This window comes from Arachis hypogaea, chromosome 20 (genome assembly GCF_003086295.3).
Source record: "Arachis hypogaea cultivar Tifrunner chromosome 20, arahy.Tifrunner.gnm2.J5K5, whole genome shotgun sequence".
NCBI lineage: Eukaryota > Viridiplantae > Streptophyta > Magnoliopsida > Fabales > Fabaceae > Arachis > Arachis hypogaea.
Genome location: NC_092055.1, coordinates 2588729 through 2614350, shown reverse-complemented (window position 1 = coordinate 2614350; position 25622 = coordinate 2588729). Strand labels below are relative to the sequence as shown.

At 37.5% G+C, this 25622-nt stretch overlaps 1 protein-coding gene and 1 long non-coding RNA gene across 2 annotated transcripts; one reads left to right on the top strand and one right to left on the bottom strand.

Annotated features, from left to right (window-relative positions):
- Nucleotides 1–16012: 16012 nt before the first annotated feature.
- Nucleotides 16013–18446, top strand: LOC112783529 (protein FAR1-RELATED SEQUENCE 5-like). Its single transcript, XM_025826511.1, has 4 exons — nt 16013–16126; nt 16279–17557; nt 17743–18086; nt 18213–18446. The coding sequence occupies exons 1-4, from the start codon at nt 16013–16015 to the stop codon at nt 18444–18446; spliced, it is 1971 nt and encodes a 656-aa protein (XP_025682296.1).
- A 5423-nt stretch (nt 18447–23869) lies between these two features.
- On the bottom strand, nt 23870–25152 carry LOC112785299 (uncharacterized). The gene is made up of 4 exons (XR_003194225.3): nt 24700–25152; nt 24449–24600; nt 24275–24359; nt 23870–24121 (listed from the first exon to the last, which is right to left on the bottom strand). It is a non-coding gene; the product is annotated as an uncharacterized lncRNA (long non-coding RNA).
- Nucleotides 25153–25622: the final 470 nt, after the last annotated feature.

Below are 25622 nucleotides of genomic sequence, written 5' to 3'. Positions count from 1 at the left end.
CTGTCCCATACCTTATACCTAAATTTCGTAAGAGTTACCTTAAATGGGAGTGATTGTGAGGGATACGTCTTGTTAGCGGCTAGCTCGAATGATAGTGAATTAAGCCTGGAACGGATCCGAGTGGTAAAGAAATATCCTGATGTTTTCCGGACGACATACCTGAGTTTCCTCCTCAGTGAGAGATAGATTTCAGCATTGATCTAGTACCTGAAACCGGTCCAACTTCCACAGCACCGTACCGGATATCATCATTAGAACTTGCAGAGTTAAAGAAGCAGTTGGGATAAGTATTTGCTGTTGATCGAGTTCTTCTACAATAATAATTACCAACAAAGTACCGGGATAGCACCATATGAAGCTCTCTACGGATGGAGATGTCAGACACCATTGTGTTGAAATGACGATGGAGAAGCTAGTGTCTTAGGTCCAGACATAATGCGAGAAATTACTGAGAAGATAAAGGAGATTCGTCAGAAGATCCAGACAGCACAAAGCCGTCAAAAGAACTATGCCGATAATAGACGTAGACCCTTAGAGTTTATTGAGGGAGACCATGTCTTTCTAAAAGTAACCCCGACCACTGGAATAGGTAGAGCCCTTAAAGACTAAAAAGCTTAACCCTCGATATATAGGACCTTCCCAAATACTTAAAAGAGTTAGTCCAGTAGCTTATCAAGTAGCCCTTCCTCCATACCTGTCGAACCTTCATGGTGTTTTTTATGTCTCACAACTTAAGAAATATATTCCCAAAGAGAATCACATTTTACAACCAGAGACAGTACAGTTACGAAACAATTTGACATATCAAGCATCACCAGTTCAAATCGTAGAAAGAAGTGATAAGCAGCTAAGAGGCAAAACTGTTCGTTTAGTCAAAGTTATTTAGGGACAAAGAGGAGAAGAAAAGCACACTTGGGAATTGGAAGATAAGATGAGATCTGATCACCCGCATCTGTTCTCAGGTAACTGAAATTTTGAAGACAAAAATTTTTTTTAGGAGGGTAGAATGTAACAACCCCGATTTTTTGAGTATGTGAGATCTTTTTTGAAAGTACGGATTTCTCCGGAAGATCAGTGTTCATACCCTGGGTCGAGATGACCGAGTCGGGATGTTCAGTAGCAAAGCGACCGACCTCTTTAGGTCAAGCGGACCGGCCTCTTTACGAAGAAGTCGGCCAAAACGACAGGAAAAGCCCAAAGAAGGGCCCAACTCAAGGAATACGACCCAGATCCAAAAGGCGCCCCAAGACGATTGATGAGCGGATATTTTATACGCTTTTTGGGGTTAATTTCATATAGTTTTTAGGATGTTTTAGTTAGTTTTTAGTTTAATTCTATTAGTTTTTAGGAAAAATTCATATTTCTGGACTTTACTATGAGTTGTGTGTTTTTCTGTAATTTCAGGTATTTTTCTGACTGAAATTGAGGGAGCTGAGCAAAAATCTGATTCAGGCTGAAAAAGGACTGCTGATGCTGTTGGATTCTGACCTCCCTGCACTCAAAGTGGGATTTTCTAGCGCTACAGAACTTGGAATGGCGCGCTTCCAATTGCATTGGAAAGTAGACATCCAGGGCTTTCCAGCAATATATAATAGTCCATACTTTTCACGAGGATAGACGACGTAAACTGGCGTTCAACGCCAGTACTCTGCCCAATTCTGGCGTCCAGCGCCAGAAAAGGATCAAAAGTTGGAGTTCAACGCCAGAAACAGCCTTATGCACGTGAATTGCTTAAGTCTCAGCCCCAGCACACACCAAGTGGGCCCAGAAGTGGATCTCTGCACCATCCATCATAGTTTACTCATTTTTTGTAAACCTAGGCTACTAGTTTAGTATTTAAACAACTTTTAGAGACTTATTTTGGGGCTCATGACATTTTAGATCTGAACTTTGTACTCTTTGATGGCATGAGTCTCTAAACTCCATTGTTGGGGGTGAGGAGCTCTGCTGTGTCCCGATGAATTAATGCAAGTATTTCTGTTTTCCATTCAAACACGCTTGTTCCTATCTAAGATGTTCATTCGCGCTTAACTGTGATGAAGGTGATGATCTGTGACACTCATCACCTTCCTCAAACCATGAACGTGTGCCTGACAACCACCTCCGTTCTATATCCGATTGAATGAGTATCTCTTAGATCTCTTAATTAGAATCTTCGTGGTATACGCTAGAACTGATGGCGGCATTCATGAGAATCCGGAAAGTCTAAACCTTGTCTGTGGTATTCCGAGTAGGATTCAATGATCGAATGACTGTGATGAACTTCAAACTCACGAGTGCTGGGCGTAGTGACAGGCGCAAAAGGATAGCAGATCCTATTCCGGTATGACTGAGGACCTGCAGATGATTAGCCGTGCGGTGACAACGCACTTGGAATCTTTTCACTGGAAGGATGGATGGTAGCCATTGACAACGGTGATCCACCTACACACAGCTTGCCATAGGAGGATGTGCGTGCGTGAATCAGAAGACAGAGGAAAGCAGAGATTCAGAAGACAAAGCATCTCCAAAACTCCAACATATTCCCCATTACTGCATAACAAGTAACCTTTAATTTATGCTCTCCTGGTTATTCACCATTCAACTGATAAACATAATTGGCTTCCTGACTAAGATTTACAAGATAACCATAGATTGCTTCAAACCAACAATCTCCGTGGGATTCGACCCTTACTCACGTGAGGTATTACTTGGACGACCCAGTGCACTTGCTGGTTAGTGGTACTAGTTGTGAAAAGTGTGATTCATAATTAGTGCACCAAGTTTTTGGCGCCGTTGCCGGGGATTGTTCGTGTTTGGACAACTAACGGTTTATTTTGTTGCTTAGATTAGGAAAAATTTCTTTTTTTTTTGTTTAGAGTCTCTTATTAGTGTTGTGTTAAAGTTTTAGAATCCTTATTTTCTTTTTAAAATCTTTTTCAAAAATATTTTTCCATTAAATCCTGTGCCAAACTTTAAGTTTGGTGTTTCCTTGTTGATTTTTCTGTGTTTTTCAAAAATTTTAGTTTGGTTTTCTAAAAATTTTAAGTTTGGTGTTCTTCCTCCATGTTCTTGTGTTCTTGTGAATCTTCAAAGTGTTCTTGAGTTTTCCCTGTGTCTTGATCTTAAAATTTTTAAGTTTGGTGTTCCTTGGTGTTTTTCCCTCCAAAATTTTCGAAAATAAGGAGCCTCAGATCTAAAAAATTTTAAATCATGTGCTATCTTATTGTTTTTCTCTCTCTCCTTTAAAAATTCAGATTTTTATTTCAAAATTTAAAACCTTTTTCAAAAAAAAAAAAAAATCATCATATCCTTTTCAAAATTTCCTAACCAATTTCTCTCTCTTCACTTTTTCGAAAATCCTTCACTCATTTTTATTTATTTTATTTTAATTTATTTTATTTTCGAAATAAATAAATAAATAAATAAATAAAAATATTTTTTCTATTTTACATCATCACCCTTTCTCCATCATGGACCTAAGCGGAAATGAACAGTCCAGGAGGACTCTGGGGTCATATTCTAACCCCTCTACTGCTTCATATGGGAGTAGCATCTGCATACCCTCCATTGGAGTCAGTAGCTTTGAGTTGAATCCTCAGCTCATTATCATGGTGCAGCAAAATTGCCAGTATTCCGGTCTTCCACAGGAAGAACCTACAGAGTTTCTGGCACAGTTTCTACAGATTGCTGACACAGTACATGATAAAGAAATAGATCAGGATGTCTACAGACTATTACTGTTTCCATTTGCTGTAAAAGATCAAGCTAAGAGGTGGTTAAATAACCAACCTAAAGCCAGCATAAGGACATGGAAACAGCTGACAGAAAAATTCCTGAATCAGTATTTCCCTCCAAAAAGGATGACACAGCTAAGGCTAGACATCCAAGGCTTCAAGCAAGGAGATAATGAATATCTTTATGATGCCTGGGAGAGATACAGAGAGATGCTACGAAAATGCCCCTCTGAAATGTTTTCAGAGTGGGTTCAGTTAGACATCTTCTACTATGGGCTTGTAGAAGGAGCTCAGATGTCTCTAGATTACTCAGCTGGTGGATCTATCCACATGAGAAAGACAATTGAAGAGGCTCAAGAGCTCATTGATACAGTTGCCAGGAATCAGCATCTGTACCTAAGCAGTGACCCTTCCATGAAAGAAGAGGTTAAAACAGCAACTGCTGAACTCAGTCCTGTAAAACAAGCTGCTGAATTCAATCAGCAATTGGACTTCCTAACAAAGCAGTTAGCCGAATTCAAAGATAGACTACAAGAGACAAGGATGGCTAATATACACATGGAAGAACAGTTTAAGCAAACAAAGCAGCAGCTGTCAAGGCAAATAACAGAAGAATGCCAAGCAGTTCAATTAAGAAGTGGGAAAACATTAAGTACCCCACCTCAAGGCAGCAAGAAGCTAAGAAATGAGAAAACCACCCAAAATTCACCTGAGGACAGTAAGAGCCCAGGGAAAAATAATTCTGGAACTAAAATGCCAGAAATTTGGTGGAAGGCTGGCGCTGAACGCCCAGACCATGCTCAGGACTGGCGTTCAACGCTAGAAACAAGGCAAAATTGGCGTTCAATGCCAGAAATGGGCAAGGATCTGGCGTTGAACACCCAAAATGGACAGGATCTGGCGCTGAACGCCCAAAATGGGCACAGTTCCGGCGTTCAGACGCCAGGAACAGACCAGGAGTTGGCGTCCAACGTCACTCCAACGTCTAACTCTAGCACTCAGTTGCCAGTGAGGGATCAGACACACACAAATGCTGATAACAACCCCTCTAAAAAGGCTTCTTCAACCACTTCTGTAGGCAATAAACCTACAGCAACTAAGGTTGAGGAATATAAAGCCAAGATACCTTATCCTCAAAAACTTCGGAAAGAGGAGCAGGATAAGCAATTTGCTCGCTTTGCAGATTACCTCAGGACTCTTGAGATAAAGATTCCATTTGCAGAAGCACTTGAGCAAATACCTTCTTATGCCAAGTTCATGAAAGAGATCTTGAGTCATAAAAGGGATTGGAGAGAAACAGAAAGAGTTCTCCTCACTGAAGAATGCAGTGCAGTCATTCTGAAGAGCTTTCCTGAAAAGCTTAAAGACCCTGGGAGCTTTCTGATACCATGCATATTAGAAGGTAACTGCACCAAGACAGCTTTATGCGATCTTGGGGCAAGCATCAACCTAATACCTGCATCCACTATCAGAAAGCTTGGTTTAACTGAAGAAGTTAAACCAACCTGGATATGTCTCCAACTTGCTGATGGCTCCACTAAATACCCATCAAGCGTGATTGAAGACATGATTGTCAGAGTTGGGCCATTCGCCTTTCCCACTGACTTTGTTGTGCTGGAAATGGAGGAGCACAAGAGTGCTACTCTCATTCTAGGAAGACCCTTCCTAGCAACTGGACGAACCTTCATTGATGTCCAACAGGGGGAAATAACCCTGAGAGTCAATGATGATGAGTTTAAGTTGAATGCTGTCAAAGCCATGCAGCATCCAGACGCATCAACAGACTGCATGAAAGTCGATCTTATTGACTCTTTGGTAGAAGAGATCAATATGGCTGAGAGTCTCGAATCAGAGTTGGAAGACATCTTTAAAGATGTTCAGCCTGATTTGGAGGATTCAGAGGATATGAAAGAGCCTCTGAAATCTCTTCTGAAAGAGGAAAAACCTCCTAAACCTGAGCTCAAGCCATTACCACCATCCTTGAAATATGCATTTCTAGGAGAAGGTGACACTTTTCCAGTGATCATAAGCTCTGCTTTAAATTCACAGGAAGAGGAAGCACTGATCCAAGTGTTAAGGACACACAAGACAGCTCTTGGGTGGTCCATAGGTGACCTTAAGGGCATAAGCCCAGCTAGATGCATGCACAAAATCTTATTGGAGGATAATACCAAACCAGTGGTTCAACCACAGAGGCGGCTAAATCCAGCCATGAATGAAGTGGTGCAGAAAGAGGTCACCAAATTACTAGAGGCTGGGATTATTTATCCTATTTCTGATAGCCCCTGGGTGAGCCCTGTCCAAGTCGTCCCAAAAAAGGGAGGCATGACAGTGATTCATAATGAAAAAAATGAACTGGTTCCTACAAGAACAGTTACAGGGTGGCGCATGTGTATTGACTACAAAAGGCTCAATACAGCCACCAGAAAGGATCATTTCCCTTTACCATTCATAGACCAGATGCTAGAAAGACTGGCAGGTCATGAGTATTACTGCTTTTTGGATGGCTACTCAGGCTATAACCAGATTGCAGTAGATCCCCAGGATCAAGAGAAAACAGCATTCACATGTCCATCTGGAGTGTTTGCTTATAGAAGGATGCCATTTGGGCTGTGTAATGCGCCTGCAACCTTCCAGAGATGCATGCTCTCTATTTTCTCTGATATGGTGGAAAAATTTCTGGAAGTCTTCATGGATGACTTCTCAGTATATGGAGACTCATTCAGCTCCTGTCTTGATCACCTGAAACTTGTTCTGAAAAGATGCCAAGAGACCAACCTAGTTTTAAACTGGGAAAAATGTCACTTCATGGTGACTGAGAGGATTGTCCTTGGGCATAAAATCTCAAACAAGGGAATAGAGGTGGATCAAGCAAAAATAGAGGTAATTGAAAAATTACCACTAGCTACCAATGTTAAGGCAATCAGAAGCTTTTTGGGGCATGCAGGATTCTATAGGAGGTTTATAAAGGATTTTTCAAAAATCGCAAAACCTCTAAGCAATCTGCTAGCTGCTGACACACCATTTGTGTTTGACACAGAGTGCCTGCAGGCGTTTGAAACGCTGAAAGCTAAGCTGGTCACAGCACCAGTTATTTCTGCACCAGACTGGACATTACCATTTGAGCTAATGTGTGATGCCAGTGATCACGCCATTGGTGCAGTGTTGGGACAGAGGCATGACAAGCTTCTGCACGTCATTTATTATGCTAGTCGCATTTTAAATGATGCCCAAAAAAATTACACAACCACAGAAAAAGAATTACTTGCAGTGGTTTATGCCATTGAGATCATACTTAGTAGGATCAAAAGTGATTGTGTATACTGACCATGCTGCTCTTAAATATCTACTCACAAAGCAGGATTCAAAACCCAGGCTCATCAGATGGGTGTTGCTTCTCCAAGAGTTTGATATAGAAATAAGAGACAGAAAAGGGACAGAGAACCAAGTGGCTGATCATCTGTCCCGGATAGAGCCAGTAGAAGGGACGCCCCTCCCCTCTCTTGAGATCTCTGAGACTTTTCCGGATGAGCATTTATTCGCCATTCAGGAAACACCATGGTTTGCCGATATTGCAAATTATAAAGCTGCAAGGTTCATACCCAAGGAGTACAACAGTATACAAAAGAAGAAATTAATCACTGATGCAAAGTACTACTTGTGGGATGAACCTTATCTCTTTAAGAGATGTGCAGACGGAATAATCCGTAGGTGTGTGCCTAGAGAAGAAGCACAGAGAATCCTATGGCACTGCCATGGATCTCAATATGGAGGCCATTTCGGAGGTGAGCGAACAGCCACCAAGGTCCTCCAATGTGGCTTCTATTGGCCCACACTCTATAGAGATTCCCGAGAGTTTGTACGTAACTGTGACAGTTGCCAAAGAGCTAGTAATCTGCCTCATGGTTATGCCATGCCTCAACAAGGAATCTTGGAGATTGAGTTGTTTGACGTATGGGGAATTGACTTCATGGGACCTTTCCCACCATCATACTCAAACACTTATATTCTGGTGGCAGTTGACTATGTATCAAAATGGGTTGAGGCCATTGCCACACCCACCAATGATACTAAAACAGTGCTGAAGTTCCTCCAGAAATATATCTTTAGCAGGTTTGGCGTCCCTAGAGTACTAATTAGTGATGGGGGCACTCACTTCTGCAATAAACAGCTTTACTCTGCCATGGTTCGGTATGGAATTCGCCATAAAGTGGCCACTCCATATCATCCACAAACTAATGGGCAAGCTGAAGTCTCTAACAGAGAATTAAAGAGAATCCTAGAACGGACAGTAAGTACCCGTAGAAAGGATTGGGCACGGAGCTTGGATGATGCTCTGTGGGCTTACAGAACAGCATTCAAGACCCCTATAGGGACCTCTCCATACCAACTTGTGTATGGTAAGGCATGTCACCTGCCCGTGGAACTGGAACATAAAGCCTACTGGGCAACCAGATTCCTTAACTTTGATGCCAAATTAGCAGGAGAAAAAAGATTGCTCCAGCTAAATGAGCTAGAGGAATTCAGATTCACAGCTTTCGAAAATGCCAAGCTTTATAAAGAGAAATAAAAAAAGTGGCATGACAGAAAGCTGTCATCTAGAATCTTTGAACCAGGACAGAAGGTTCTGCTGTTCAACTCTAGACTCAGGCTATTCCCCGGGAAATTGAAATCCTGGTGGAGGGGACCATACGTGATTACAAGTGTATCACCATATGGTTATGTGGAGCTTCAAGATATTGATTCTGATAAGAGGTTCATTGTCAATGCACAGAGAATCAAGCATTATCTTGAAGGCAACGTTGAGCAAGAATGCTCAAGGCTGAAGCTAGATTAAAAGCTCAGCAAAGTCCAGCTAAAGACAATAAAGAAGCGCTTGCTGGGAGGCAACCCAGCCATGGGGCATCAATTCTCTGAGCATTTTGCCCTATTTTTATTTTTATTTGTTTATATAAAGTTCCCTGACACTAAGGTAAATCATTATTTTCATAAATCCACAGGGTTACAGAAAGAATCTGCACACAAAACAGAGATAGGGAGCTCACTGGCAAGAAAACGCCAGTGAAGGCCATTTTGGGCGTTCAACGCCCAAAATGGGCATCCAGTGGGCGCTGAACGCCAGTAAGGATAGCTATCTGGCATTCAACGCCAGAAAAGGGCAGCAACTGGGCGTTGAACGCCCAGGATAGCAGCAATTGGGCGTTGAACGCCCAAAACAGGCAGTGTTTGGGCGTTCAAACGCCAGGATGGCAGGGAGGAGCCAAATTCATTTTTCCACACATTTTTCCATTCTAATTTCAAATTTTATGTTTCAATGCATGATTTTTACATAAACATGTTAAGAACCCTGATTTCTAAAATCCCCAATTTCTAAAAATCCTACTTCAAAAATATCAAATATATCTTAATCCATAAGCACAAACCCTCTTTGCAAATTCAATCCAACTCTTTTCAAATCTTTTCTAAAAACAAATCTATCTTTTTCACTCTAAAATCTTTTCAACTAATCAATATCGGATCGGTTTAACCGCAAACTAATAACACTAACAGACCGAGCAGGCATATAAAACTGGTAATTAAAAAACCGGCAAAAAATCGTTGAACCGCACAAAAGCCGACCGGTCGGATCGAACCGGAACCAGGCCAGTTTACACAAAAAAAGGGAAGCTCATTCGTTTCTTTCTCCCTTTCTCCGTTTCTTTCTTTCAGTCAGAGAAATCACCCAAACCCAACCACAAAACCCTAGCACTGTAAGCCTACACCACCGCCACAAGGAGTGTCATACTGCCGCCGTCCGTTGCACTCACAGTTCGCCATCCGTCATCTAGCGTCCCTCGTGCTCCAAATCTTCAACTCCTGTTTGCTGTCACCGATCGCGGTTGCTTCCTCGACCTCGGCGTCCGTCGTCTTTGTCTGCTCAGCCCCGCTTCCGTCGCCGTTTGTTTGCCGTTCACGTTCGCGTTTTCGATCGCATTCTTCGCCGTACGCGTTCGCTCGGCGTTCACCGTTCGCGTTCAATCGCCGTTCACCGTTCGAGTTCGTGTGCGTCTGGAAGCCACGTTGCTCTGCTTCAAACTCTGCGACCAACCCGCGCGCTCCACACAGCCTTCAAACTGCTCTCTTTTGTCCCCGCCGTAAGTTCCCTAAACCCGCCACCAGACAATACACTCGCACAACACCAATACTCTTCTTCAAACTCTGCAACCTATGATTTATATTACAATAAGTACTTATTTTATTTGGTATTGGTTTGGATGTTTTGGTAGACTAAATTAAAGTTACAAAAGTTATGTTCTCTTCTCTATCACGATGAAATCAAGCTTTGAATTCTCTTATTTCGTTTTAATTTTACCGCACTCAACATGTTTGATGAATTGCTTTAACTATATTTCTGGTTGGTTTTATACTTTCTAGCTTTTAGAAACTTATTAAGTTGATTGCATGTGAAATTAGAATAATTGGATCATAGTAATTAAGAAATTTTAGCTGTACAAATAGCATCTTTGCAGAAAACATGTTAGCATGATGATTGCACTTGCATTAGTGTTCTTCTGGTAAATGTTTAAACTGTTATTGTGAACTTCTTAATTTGCTAATTGTTCGTGTTCTTGTGTTACCTTTTTTTTGTTGTGATTTTCTGTTATTGAATTTCTTAAGTTGATTTGCTAAATTGTTGGGCTGCTGTTATTCTAATTTGTCAAATTGTTCGGTTGCTGCGACTTCATTTGTTGGATTTTCTATTTAGGTCTTGTTCTTGTTTATTTGCTAACTTGTTGCTGTATATTTATTGTTTATTCGCTGGATATTGGTGATCATTGTATTTGAGATTGTTTACTATGAAAGTTAGATGTGGTGTTGAAGTCCATGATTAGTGCATCCCTTTGATTTAAATTCTAATTTTGTTAGGACTTAATGGGTTGCATTGGTTAAACACTAATAAATATTTTATGTATGCGTTTTGATTTTTTAATGAAATATGATATGCCTATGATAAGGGTTTTATAGACAATTAGGAGGTACGTTGTTAGTGAGTGAGAACTATGGTAATATGTATGCGAAATGATAATTGAGCTCATCAAGCATTCATTCATTGTTAAATTCAATGACATGAAACCCAGTACATAGTCTGAGTTCCTTGAAGACCTCTGTAAACAGGTTTTTTCATCTGATTTTATGTGCATATCATCCATGCACTAGTTTTGGTTGTTTATTCTGATTAAAAAGGCATTAAACAGCTGGCTGTGCATGGTTAATTTGCATATGTTTCTCCCTGTGTTCCCGCATGTTGCTGAATTGGTAATCAATAAATTCGCATTTTTGCTGTAAATCGGTACTTTAATAGGATTTGTTAAATTTGTTGCTGTAACTAGCACTTGTTGCTGAATTTATTGCTTCTCAGTCACAGAATCAGAACAGAATGCTCAGTCAGTGCTTGAATAATCTTTGCTTGCTGATTGTATTTGATGATAAATTTTAAGTTGATAACTTTTAAAATTTACATTTGCACTGCCCATGTTACTGATTCACTGTTCTTTCAGTTCTTTTTGTTGTTGTTAATCATCATGATGAGGTTTATTAAAATTTGAACTACCTATATTACTGAGTGTTCCTTCAGTGCTTTTGCTTGTTGCTACTCATTGTGGTGAACTTTGTTAAAATTTGCACTGCCTATGTAACTGATTCACGGCTTCATGCCTCTCGTAATTATCAATGGCATGAACTCCGAACCAAAGCCCCAACTCTTTGTAAAAAATTGTAATGAAAGCTTATTGGGACTTTTTCTTCTACTTAAGGTATGAATCAGAATGATGAGGCCAAGTTGTGAATACACTAGTGTCAACGGACCATAATATGTATTGAATTTGTGACATCAGAAGGGTGTAATAATAACAATAATGGAGTCATGTTACTTGAATATTGAGGTTTAACATTTTAACTCTCAGCTTCTCAGCCCTGTTTGATTCTTCATCTCAGTCAATTGAATCGAATCAACCATGCTTTCTTTTTATTTTTCTCTTAGTTGATTCTTAATTTTTCTAATGTATGTAGCTTTCTGAACCAGGTGGATCAGATTATGTAGTTTTCTTTATTTGGGATATTTTCGGAGATGCATTAGAAGAGCTATTTTATTATTATGTTTGGTATAATAATATTCACATGTTCTGTATGCTTGTGATTGTTTCGGTGTTGATGGTGGCCCTCTTATCCAACTGCTCTTGTTCTGTAGTATGCTTAATTTTATAAGTATTAAGGTTAGACAGATATTTTGTGTTGTATGCTGCTATAACTAAACCCTAAAGAGTTGGTAGAGGATTTGAAGAAACTTGTAATTGTATAGTATTCATTTATGTGTGTATTCTAGCCTGAGTTTTGCGCTGTTGATGCTTGTGGTTACTAATTCTGAAATTTTAAAGTTGTGCTTGATTTTTGGTTCTGAATATCTTATCTTCTGTGACTAAGAAATAGGAATAATTTGTTTTGGTTAATTACTTAATATTGCTCATAATTTTTGTTAGCTGTATTTTGAATTTTGTTTGTGTGACTTAGAATCATTTTGTTTGAAATAAAAAACCCCAAGCCTTAGAGGGTAGAGAAGGAAGAAGAGGAATTGGTTGAGAGATACATTGAATCAATCACAATGAGATGATTCTGTTATGACATGAGGTGAAAGCCAAGTGAATTACAATGAGAAAGGAAATTACTATGATAAACTAACTAACATAAGTTGTTAGCATGTACTCCTTCTTACTAACCTCTAGCCATAACTAAGCTAATTTTAACTAATTTGTGCTGACCCATTACTAACTATAATTAAGAAAGTCCTTACTAAGATATATACATACCGTAACTCCTATCATTATCTCTAATTTTCTTATTTTTTAAGCTATTTCTTTTTTCTTTGATCTTCATCATCTCTAAATTATGCTTTCTAGAAAACTGCTGTTGCTGTGCTGATTTGACCTTGATCACTAATGCTAAGTTTGTCTCTGAAGTGTAGAAATTTTTATGAGTGTATAACCTTTGTGAAAATATCATCCACTTGCACAGTTTTTGAGATTTGGTATATTCCGATTTCTTTGTTATTTACATGATTTCTAAAAAGATACAAGTATGTCTTAAAATATTTAGACTTATAATGTAAAATAGGATTGACAGCTAATAATACTGCACTGAAGTTATCACAGTATATCATTGGAACTTCTATTAAAGAGATATTTAACTCATCATAGTTTTTAATCAGATCAATTTTTCTACTATATCTACTATACTCCTATAGTATCCTTTTATACTTGTCCTAGTCACAGTCGTTAACTTGTTGATGCCTAAGACACCAATTTTGAATCAAGAAATACACATTATTCAATAATAGACTTTTTATCATTAAGATCCTTAACCTAAGTTGTTCATGATTTTTAGTTCTGCATGTCTTATTTTCTGTGACTGGGGAATAGGAATCATTTATCGTGGTTAACTACTTAACTTTGTTCATGATCTTCGTTAGATGGAATTTGAATTCTGTTTGCTGTGACTTGGAATCATTTTGTAGTATTTACAATTCTGAAGATGCTGTACTCATCAGCGAACGTCTGGTCTATGAAGATATTTATACTTCTTTTCACATACGGAAATATGAAATTCAAACTCATGTGACAAGCCACGGTCCTGAAAAAATCACTAAGGAAATCCCACACCTAGAAGCCCATTTACTCCGAAATTTAGACAAAAATGGAATTGTTACCCCCGGATCTTGGGTATTGAAACAAATACACCAATCACTTTTAATATAAGAAGTCGAGTAGGCGGATTGGTGCGAATGGAGAAGAAAAAAAAAAGTTTTTATATTGGTTTATTCTAGCCCGAGTTTTGTGCTGTTCATTGTTTGCTTGATGTCCTTTAATTTTGTTCTGAACTGAGTTAATTGGAATTGAAGTATGTAATTGGCATAAGAGTAGATTTAATTTTGATCAGACACACCTTCGATGTTGTTGGGTTATTTTTCCGAACTTTTCATGTTATAGTTGCTGATGTCGTGTTGTTGTTGGTGTTTTCTTTTGTTTTTTTATTTTATCTTCTTGCAATTAATTAGTGACAGAAAGAGTAAGCGTTGTGTACCAAATATTAAAAGATGATTATGTGGGATTATGGAAAGCATTTGTCAGCGAGTTGCTGTATAGAAAAACGAAAAGTTGGTAAGCAACGGTTGCTTTGTTGAATTGGGTCCCTGCGCAAGTAGATGGAATTTGACTTCAAATCTGTGAAATTAATATAATTCACTTATAGTAATTATAATCTTTTCTTGTTGTTATAGTTATCTTTAACTTGAGCTCACAACTATAACATGTTTTGGGTAGACGTTTCTGTTTCTGAAACGGGAAAATCCTTGGTTTTTCAGATGCTGCCTCTGCATTTTATACTGCCTTTAACCTGTTTTTTTTTTTTTGCTTTTTTTTTCTCTAATGTATGTGTATTTTTCTGTGCAGGGGTTTACCTTCATGACCCCACTGCATTTCTTGCAGCTGTTGATCCTACTCTTGTAACCTGGTTGGAGGTAGTGTTAGATATCAAACCAGTGGCATTACACGAGGTCTTACAATACTGTACAACAAACAGAAAAGGTGCTGTTATGCTGGTTTGAAATTTATCTTCAACTATTTGCATTTTGATAAAAGAGATGTCTTGGAGCAATGGTTGAGTTATCTTTGTATGACCTTAAGGTCACGAGATTATGTCGTGTAATTGGTCATGGATGCATTTATTATGTTAGACTGTATAAATTACCTCCTCTAGGAATGGTGCTTTTGCACGTGGTTTTTTTTTTCTTTAATTTTTGCAGTTTAATCCAGTATATATGAATTCGTTACTTGATATAGATTAAACTTTTCCAGAATTGCAAAGGGTAAGATTTGGTAAGAGTTTGAAATGTATTAGACATAAGAATGCCACACTCTTCTTGTTACTAGCTGATGTTATGTATACCTAATAATCATCTTGCATGTTAGAGTATGAGATCCTGAAAACTGTAACTATATGAACTCTTTTCTGAATCTTGGGCACCGATATTATAGTACACATTTTCAACTAGACAACATACTATATTCAGGCAGTGAGGATATTATATGGAGTACGGACTATGACATTATTTTGACTCTTTCATTCCTCTGATTTATTGTATTTAATGTAGTTTTACATATGCTCTTACTGAGAAAAGAAATGATATTTAAAAATAAAAAAAAGGTGCGGGGAACCTGGGACATGGATGCGTCTTAAATTGATACTCCGTTGTCTCTTATTTGAATTGTGTAGAACATAGATTTATTGAGGACTCCATCGAATTGTTTATTCTAGGAAAGAACAAAGTATGGATCTGAAGTCTGATTTATATAGGCTTGGATGAAATAAATGTACATAATTTTTGGATATTCTAAATAACAGTTTATTATTGGTTAGTGATGTTTTATGGGATAAATGTAGTTGCTTGTACTAACTGAACTAAATGCTATACATGTTGAATCTGGATATGATTTAATGCTTATTATTATGGATGTTTAGTTTTAGTTTGAGTTAATATCTTAACTAAAATAGGACAACTTTGTAATTAAATATTTTTATAAGAGGACTGGATATATAATTTCTGTAAGCATTAAAAAAGTTAAGTTATATTTTTTTATCATTTTGCAGAAACTCAATGCACCTCAGCCCCATTCCTCTCTGAATTGAAAGAAAAAGGCAAATCAAGCTCTACCCACCCATTTACCGAGCCCCGCTTCCCGCAGCACTGCAGCCACGCCAACCACCGTAGCCACCTCAATTTTGGTGAGAATGTCATTCTATTTCGTACAGACCATTACAAATGAAATTCTAAAGTGATGAAATCATTGATGCTCATTTAAAAAAAAAGTAATCTAAATATATGTTGTTATGCTTAGATCTTTAAGATACAAAGAAGATAGTCAACCAAACGAGGGACATAAAAGTAAATACACTTGGATGGATTGTATTAAAAACTTTTAGTTCCTTAAAAGGTGTTGCTGTATTTTATGTGAATTAGTGGTAATTTTTGTAGTCTACATATCTTTGAAATGTTAATTGTGTCATGATGTGTTTGTTTTTTTTATAAATTGGAGGTGTATCTTCGTTTTTGGGAGATGGATCCGTCGGATAGCGATTTTTTCGGATCAGACTCCGATGTTGGGTTCCCTAGAGGAGACGATCCAGACTTTTTAGACGACGATTCAGAGGCTGATGAAGATAGACCTTAAGATAAGAGAATAGCAGAGCTGTCACGAGAAGATATCATGCAACTTCAGTTTACAGATGAGGAAGCTGTCTATCGATTCTACAAGACTTATGCAATGATGCACGGTTTCGCTGTGAGGTTGGATGAAGTCAGACGCGATAGCGATGGTTCCGTAATTATGCGCCAAATTGTTTACAATCAGGCGGGCTCAAGAAAGGAAGAGGTTGAAAAGGACGAAAGAATCAGGGACCACCGACCCCTAACTCGAAGTTGTTGCCCGGCTAGAATTCGTGCAAGACTAGATAAAAAATTCAACAATGGAAGGTTGTTTCGTTCTACGAAGAGCACTCTCATGAATTAGTTGCTCCACTCGACGTTAGCATGATGCCTGAGTATCGCACATTCAGTGTATCGGATAAAGCTCAAGCGAAGAATTTGCACGACATAGGCATCAGGACCTGTCACATCTTGGGATACTTGGCTACTCAAAAAGGTGGATATGCAAACTTGCCATTCAACCAAAAAGACATGTACAACCTCATTACTCAATATAGGAAGGAAAAGGTGAAGGGTGGTGATGCAAATGCTGCAATAAGCTATCTGAGAGGTAAAGCTGGGAACGATTCTTATTTCTTTGGCAAGTACACATTAAGTAATGAGAATCAATTGGAAAATTTGTTCTGGGTTGATGGGACTAGCCGCATTGATTATGAGTGCTTTGGGGATGTGTTGACGTTTGATTTGACTTACAATAGGAATGTCTACAATAAACCACTTGTTATATTTTCTGGTAGCAATCATCATGGGCAGACCGTCGTATTCGGTTGTGGTATTCTTGTTAATGAGGATATTGGTTCATACAAGTGGCTCTTGGAAACTTTTTTGGAAGCAATGGGGAGTAAACACCCTACGGCAGTTGTCACCGACGGAGATCTTTCAATGAGAGAAGCAATTAAACAGGTCTTTCCTTCTGCAACACAACGACTATGTGCATGGCACTTACATAGGAATGCATGCGAGAAGGTTAAGAACAGTGGATTTCTAATGGACTTCAAGCAATTGATTTATGCCAATGTGAGTGTTGAAGAGTTTAAGGTCAGGTGGGAAGACATGGTGGCCAGGTATAACTTATCAAGCAACTCTTGGGTCGTCCAAACCTATGAGATGAGGAATCTATGGGCTCTTGAATATTTGAGGGACCAATTTTTTGGGCGAATCAGGACAACATCCCAGTGTGAAGGGATTAACTCTCTAATAAAAGCATATGTGAGAAAGAAAGATACCCTTCTTGAATTCATCAATAACATGGAGACCGTGGTTAGCCATTACAGGAACAATGAAAGAGTCGCAGAGTTCAATAGTAAATATACCGCTCCAGTACTTGTGACTTCTTTGCCGACACTTGAAGATTTTGCTGCAAAGACTTTCACTCGTAAAATGTTCCGGGAGGTCAGGAAGGAAATTGAGGGTGCTTGTGCAATGAATACAGAGTTGGTAATTCAGGATGGTGGAAAACTATACTTCAAGTGTAACATTTTTGGAGTGCCAGAGATTCATCATGTGGTTGAGTTTGACAGAGTTCGGGGGATTCTCCGTTGCGAGTGTAAGTGGTTCGAAAATAGAGGAATTCCCTGCATGCATATATTCGCCTGCCTAAAGCACCAACACGTTGAAGTTATTCCAGAAAGCTTGTGTGCAAGCGTTGGACGAAGAATGCCTAGAGTGACTTCATGAAGTCAAACGTCGATGATCCAAGTGATTCTGATAAGGTACTAAAGTGTCGTTTAGGTGTGTTGGGTGCTGAGTGTTCTAGGTTGATGGATTTGGCCTGTAAGAATTCAAGTGACTTTGTGGAAGCAATGAATAGTGTTGTCGACACAATTACAAAACTCCAAAAGCGAGGTGAAAATCCACGTAACGCTAACTTAGACGATGACTGCGTTGGTGACCCATTGGTGGTGAAGAGTAAGGGAGCTCCCAAGAAAAACTCAAAATTCAAGCAACAGAGAAAGTGTTCAAACTGCGGTGTGACAGGGCACTACAACAAAAGTTGTCCTAATGCTCCTGGTAGAATCCCAAAGGAGCCAGTAGACGATGATACAGAAACGAATATCAGCAGCATCCTCCCTAAGGTATCTCATACTATAACTATGTCTAGACATTTGTTGTATGCTGATCCGTCATATTGTGTTATGGATTTATAAAATATGTTACTCTCATGCATTTGTAATGGATTGTGGTGTTTGCTTTGTGATCAGCGCAAAAGACATGACAGTGTGAAAAATCAGCATAAGATGGAAAAAGATAGTAACATTGGTGGTGGAACAGCACCAACCTCAGCAGCTAAGTCGGCTTTTATTGATCAAGTGAAAACATCAAGTCTTGGTCCCAATATCCCGGTTTGTGCGTCTACAAGTAACGAAGAGTCCGGGATGGGTTCCATACCAGCTGGGTCTTCTGTTGTGGCCCCTGAAACTGGAATGGCAGCTTGAAGATGATTCAGATTTTTGGATGATTGGTTATTTCGTTCCATTTACTAATTACCTTTTATTGATGATTGTATATTTTGCATTCATTGATTGAATTCACATTTATTGAACTAGGAAGATTACGTCATTTTGCTCATTTACTATTAAATTTGTAGAAATTGCTTTTCGACTTATTCTATCAATAAACGAATTTGAGCTTAATGCTAGTTCATTTGAAGTGTCCCCATGTACTGTAGTAAGTAATTACGTATACGGATGTTAACCACCAAATTATAACTACAAACGCTAACTCGTGTCTTCTATTTACTACCGTGTCTTTCCCCCTTGCCTTTGCTGCGTTTTTTATTTCTATAATTCTTTTTCTCTCTAAAAAAGATATTCATGTTCAGAATGACTATGTTAGTTTTAAAAAAGAGTTGAATGCAGGCCAAGGTAGCTACTGAGGAGTTAATCATTGTTCCAGATAATTTGTGGGAGAGATGCAAGATTCTGTTTACCCCAACTGCAGTTAAGGGATATCCATTCTACTTATATTGACAACTCACATTTGTATTTATATTATCTTAAAAGGTGGATACCTTCTTCTCAGCAATACAGGGCTTCTTGGTATTGTTTGCTTATGCCACTCTTGCCACATGTCAGTTCTTAAGTTTTGTGAGGTAGGTAAATACTTTCACCGCATATGCTACACTATTTTGTTGAAAATTAGCTTCGCCAATTGGCCTCCTTGAAGAGTTAACTTAGTTTCCTATCACGCTTGACATTTATACTTAATTTGTTCATCTGATCCAATTTTGCAGCATGCAGGGTTATATGGCATCAACCCAGTGGATGCTGTTCAAATGGAGAATGGTGAGACCATTGCACAATGGACGAATTTATACCTATTAAAGTTTGGGGTAAGGTGATGTTACACAATTTAATGGTTGATGAGGCATTATGCAGAGTTTTTATATGGCCTGCTCTATCTTTTGCTTATTAATGTTGGATAAGTTTTCAGTTTTCAGTAAAACAGTCATTTCTTTGCTGGTTTTGATTTTTCTGTTTTGAATACTTTGCACATATTAATGACTGAAAATGAGTAAATAATACTTGTACATATTTATCTCCCGCTTTTTTCGTCGTTCCCCCTTCCTTCCTTTCTTGAATTTCGTTTTCCTATGATGCAAAAGAACTAATTGTATATCCCTTATTTACAACAGTCACTTCAGTAGCCTTCTGATTTGATGCATCTTTTTTACTGCTATTTACTTTCACTTTGTATATCTCTCTTGGCTCTTTCATTTTGCTTTATTTTTTTTTTTACAAAAGTGAATGCTGTATGTTTTGTTCCATAAAATTTAATTCACTAGTTTGAAGCATATATCTTTTTTAGTTGTTGATTCTGAACTTAAAATCATGTATAATAAACTTGGTGAGCATTAACATCTATCTTACTTTTGCCTTCCTCTGATGGTATGGTAAACTGTGGTCTTGGCCATCCTTTTGAGAACCATTCTATATTGTTATGTTTGGCTAGAAGACAGTTGAGATGATCGACTGCTTGGTTTTTTTGTGGCTTGCAAAACCTGACTACTGAATAAAGAAAAAGTGATTTTGTATGAGTTCTATTTTTTATATAAATGAAATAGCTAAAAGCTGACTTCTCCCCAGAGATACTATTTATCAGCTTCTAAAGATGAAGAATCTGAATTTTTTTATTTTTTTTGTTTTCTGTTTTTGGGGGATATTCTGACAATTCATATTAAAATTATTTGTCCCTGCACCGCAGTTTTTGAAAAGCAAAAAAACCAGAGGCTTTGATTTATGGAATGACAAATTCAAATTTGAAGGGTTGTAACTCGGAACCTCCGATTTGAGGTTTTTCTTTTTTCTTTATTTATAAGGCTGGAAAATTGCCGGGTTAGTGTTGAGGTTTTAAAATATAAAATAATTAAGAAGCTCATATGGTCTGATTTGTTTCTAACCGTTTTTCAAATTTCACACCCCAACATAACATACAATGAGCCAATAACAACCTATAAGTATAACACCAACGTTTCCTCAATATGTAAATTTAACAGTGGAAAAGGATAGTATATAAGTAGTAACAAAGGAATACAGGATGAAAATACATACTTTTTGCTATATGACAATCATATAATGTTACAAAATGGAAATTTGACAACCAAAATAATCAGCAAACCTCAGCTGATCAACACACTGAACAATCATTTTACTGGTTTTTTTCCTTTTTCCATCTGAAAAATTCAGGTCACCTCACTACCTTGCCAATAAATGAAATCATATACTGCTATTACAATCGAAAAGAATGACAAACTTACACCATAATACCCTAATAAAAGATTTAAAAAATATACATATAACAATGCCTTCTACAATGACATCCCAACTTCATTCAAAATTGACATGGAAATGAAAACATAATCCAATCTCAGCAACCATCAATGAGCTATTCAAAGCAGCATGGAGGGGGAGAAAATAAAAAAAATATGACAAAAAATCCCTGCAATCAAAGAGATACAATGTCATCATTGACATTATATAAATACAACTTAACTGAAAGGATTAGAAGAAAATAAAATATTGAATTATATGCACTATCATGCAATCCAACAGCAATAACAAAGTCTTATTCTACTAGGCGAAGTCAGTTACGTCATGGAATCTGACATTGACCAAAAATCAAATCAAGTCATGAAGAATTATGTCATTTCAGAAGCCAATCCTATTTTGCACATAACTATGAGATGCAATCCCTGGTTTCTGCTTTACTCTTTCTGTTTGTGATTGATATTCTCTTATAATTTTCAACTAGGTAAATGCCCGCGCAATACGCGGATTGTTGTATCAAATATATAGCATTTTACTTTATACATATTTGTAAAGAATAAAGACATATTTTTATTATTCATAATTTCAAAAAATCTAATAAATAAAAAATATAATTCTAATTTCAATTCAACAAATTATTTTAAAAAAATTCTTATGTAATATATCTTTTAGAAACGAATTTTATATAATATTTTGGGGTGTCAATTTTAAAAAAATAACAAATTATAGTAACCAATTTATATTTAAACTAATCCAATTTTACGAAAAATAATGAATAATTTTATTATTCAAATCAATAAATTTATTTGTAAAAACTACAAAAGTAATACCTTTTTCTTTATATAAAATTATTAGAATTAGTGCACAAAAAACATAAATATATTTTTCGCTTCCTATTTTATTAATGTTTTATATATATTTAGTTAAAATACATCAATCATGTAAATTCTCTTGTAAGTCGGGTCTTGTATTAAAGTTTGACGTATACAAGGCCATGAAATCCCTCAAAATGTTTTCTGTTGGATAAATAATATTGTTCTTCCCCGTAAGAAGCTTTTCAGTTAGCTGCGGAATACTTCCTAACATCCTACCAAAGCCTATTTCTCACACAAATCTCCATATAAAAATAATTCAAATTTGAAATATGATGATCCTTCTCCCATAAATAATACTAAGCATGTCTTAGCTGACCTAACGTCTCTGGAGCCTTATCAATAACTCATATTGCTTCTTCAAAGAAATCTCAGGTAGTACTAAAGACAGCAACATCAAATTATAATTCAAGGAAACATGAACCTAAGCATTTGTCAACTAATCACAATTATCCAGTCAGTAATAGTTACTATAAGGTCAAGCACATGCACCCCGTGTTTCCATACATGCGTCTCCAAAGCTTTTTTACTGTCATTTCCACCACAAGAATACATGTAAAAACATCTCTCAAGTTATGAATGGGAAAATTATCATTTCACTGTCCTTGTAACCGCAGTTTCTCGCCACTTAACAGGTCTTGCTTCCAAATTGTGTTTCTCAGTTGTGTGCTTGACCACTTCCTTATCCTCCTCCTTAACATGACTCTTCACATTCTCCTGCACATGATCCGTCTGCACCACCTCCTTGTGCACAACCTCCTTATCCTCTTCCATCTTCTCGTCACTTTTCTGGTGATGACCTTTCTTCTTCTTTAGCTTCTCCCTCACCACTTTTCGCAACCGGGCAACTGGAGGCTCTGCGATTGTAGCCAAAGCAATCTCAGTCTCATCTATAGTGATGCCCTTTTCTTCCATTGTAATTCTCAGACTATCCTGGATCTCAAATGCTGTAAGGTTATTAGGTTCCCAATTCAAAACAATCCTAACATCCCTCATTGCCAAAATCCAACCGATTCAATGCTGCGTAGCACTTTGCCCTCTTCAACATAGCCCTGCTATATCTAGGTGAGACTTCTAACGCCATATTGCATTCGTTGATGGCATGAGGGTACTCCCCTAGTCACATTTGCATGTAACAGACGGCCATACTTGTGTGAAGGTGTGCAGCATCAATGTGACTCTTAGGCGGGAGCTTCAACGCCTTCGCAAACTACAACATGGCAGCTTCATGATCATTCTTCTGATATAGCCTGTTGCCTTCTTCCTTGAGCTATTGTGCCATGTTGATGAACATGGCAGTGTCATCATCAAGGGCCTTTGAGGCGCTACGGTCCATAGTCTTATTAATAGCAGGAACCTTAGCTTCTTTTGCCTTGGGACTTTCATGATCTTTCTTTTTCCCTGTTGGCTTCCCCATAATTGGTCACGCAAAAACCAGTAAAAAATTTCCAATATTGGTCTATACAAATCAATCCAAATTCCCAATAAAAGTTGTAAATTATTATTGCAATCAAAGAACACAACAAAGCAACATAAGTGAAACAAACTAACAAAAAATATAACTTTAAAGCAATAGGAGAACTTGGATAGAAATTCCTATTTCCTGATGATTAATCGTATGACAAAATTGATTCAGAAAAAGGGTAAAAATTAAGAAAGGATTAGGGATATGAATATACAATTACGTGTGATATTTTATTGAATTAGATTGGATTCCAACAAGATGATGATTGGCGGTGATATTGATTTTTGTGGCTCTTTCTGTCTTTCTTGTTTTCTTCTTTCCCCCTATGGCCAAGGGATTGTGTTGTGTTTCCCTCAGGTCAACATTGAAAGAAGGAGGATAAAGGAGAAGAAGAATAATTTATTATGAGTTGACCTATAATTAAAGTGGATCATTTTCCTGCCAAAAGGTACTAATTCAGGTTTGATACAAAACCAAATGGTGAATTTACTTCTTTGGAAGAGCAGGGATACTGCCACTCACATATCTTACCATATGAAAAATAAAAACATGGAGATAGCATAGCATATTGATACTGATGTCAGAGTTGAATTATTTCCCTTCCATTGTCACGCCAGTATCTTCCTCACATTAACATTACTCTTGATTGAAAATTGACAATACGGATCGACATATAGAGAACTACTTATTCCCTATATCTGAGATTTATGTATTACGAAAATGCTCATCTCTAAAACATTGAAGACCACATATAATTTGATTGGTCCTTGACCACGGAATCATATGATATATTAAGCTGATATCTGAGGCAGCGTGATTTTCAGGATGACTAAAACAAATTCAGTATATAGCAGTATACCTAATCAACAAAAAAATAGTGGTATAACATACGATAATAGGAGTAGAGAATCAGAAGACCTGTCTTCTGCAGAAGAATGAATCCACCACTCATAATAAGAAATCATCCAAAATCTGTTAATTCCGAAGCAGACAACCTCTTGAACTGCCTGCCACAAGCATGATAATATCAAATTATGATATTAAAATTGATGGACTACAACAAGTTTTAAAACTGAACACAACAATTGGGATGAACAAGAAGATACTATTCAAAGTACAAGAACAATTTCAAGAATCATTGCGAGATTCAGCACCTTTACCTAGGGTTACACAATTAGACGCAAATTCTGATCGGTCAAGAATAATTTTAAGGAACATCTCTTAAAGATGTTTAGCCATCTTAATCTGCAAGAGGAAGAGTCCAATCATAAACTTAAAAAAAAAAATTTATTATTATTTTTTTTTTGCTTAACACAAAATAAAATGCCATTTACCTCATCTTTGTCGAATTCTACTACTCCAAATGGAACAAATGTTGATATAACATATCTACCATCAGCAAGATGAATATCAAGTTCCAGTTTCTCAGCCTCTGCTGGAAGACATGTCATGATGAATAGACCAAACTTTTTGTAAACCCTATCCTCTGGAAATGGGCAAAATTTTATGTAGCATGAGTTGGGATGAACAAGTTTCTCTTCATTTTTCCAAGACTTTCTAAAGGGAGAAGAAACTAACATCTGACCTAATTATCCGCTTGACTTGTCATCTGCAAAAAAGGGGGAAAAAGTTAAATACAACAGGAATTCAAGAAAGAGAATACCAAACCCACTAACGTGAGGAGCAGTTCGAGAAGAGGGCCACTATGAACAACGATGACACTCCTGGGAGTGCCTATTTGAAGGAAAGGCTGAAGATAGGGTCACAAATTTAGGTGAGTGCTTTATTTTTCGCGGGTTTGGGTCTATTGGAGTTTTTGGTTTGGCGGGTTTGTGCGCGAGAGTATCTTGTTTGAATATCAGAGATTTTAATTTTGGGGGGGGGGGGTTTCTACCACCCAAACTATTCAAAACAAAAACCGCTATCAGTTAAATTACAGAGGGAGTAGAGTTTTTGTGTAAACATGCGGGAGTTTTTTAACACCTTTGCTATATAATTTCGGTAAAATTGTAATTATTTTGTAGCGTAACTCCTCATTGAATTATGAGGTTGCAACGTGTCTTCTTTTTAGTTTACAATTTTAGTAAAATAAACGGAAACAACACACTACTATCGACAAAAACAGCAGAATTAGAAACAAATATTTAGAAACGGTCTATAATATAAAGTCTTACTAAAATAAAATACCAAATCCTGTCAATGTAAATAATTCAAAGTATTTTAAACTTAGAAAAATAAATAAGACTCGGATCATGAACATAATAAATGGCTGCACTTCAGTTAATTTTGGTGACCAAATTCTTTGCGGCTTCGATGGTCTTTTCTTTGGCCTTATTGTAATTACTCAGCACTAAGTCTAAGGCCAATCGCATGCGTGTAGTATCGTCCACTGGCTGCATGTTGTGAAATTAATAGATTAGTGAATATTCTATTTAATAAGGATACAATATCAACAACTATAATATTATACTCACTGGTATGATAAATGAATTTCTGGTCTCAGCATAT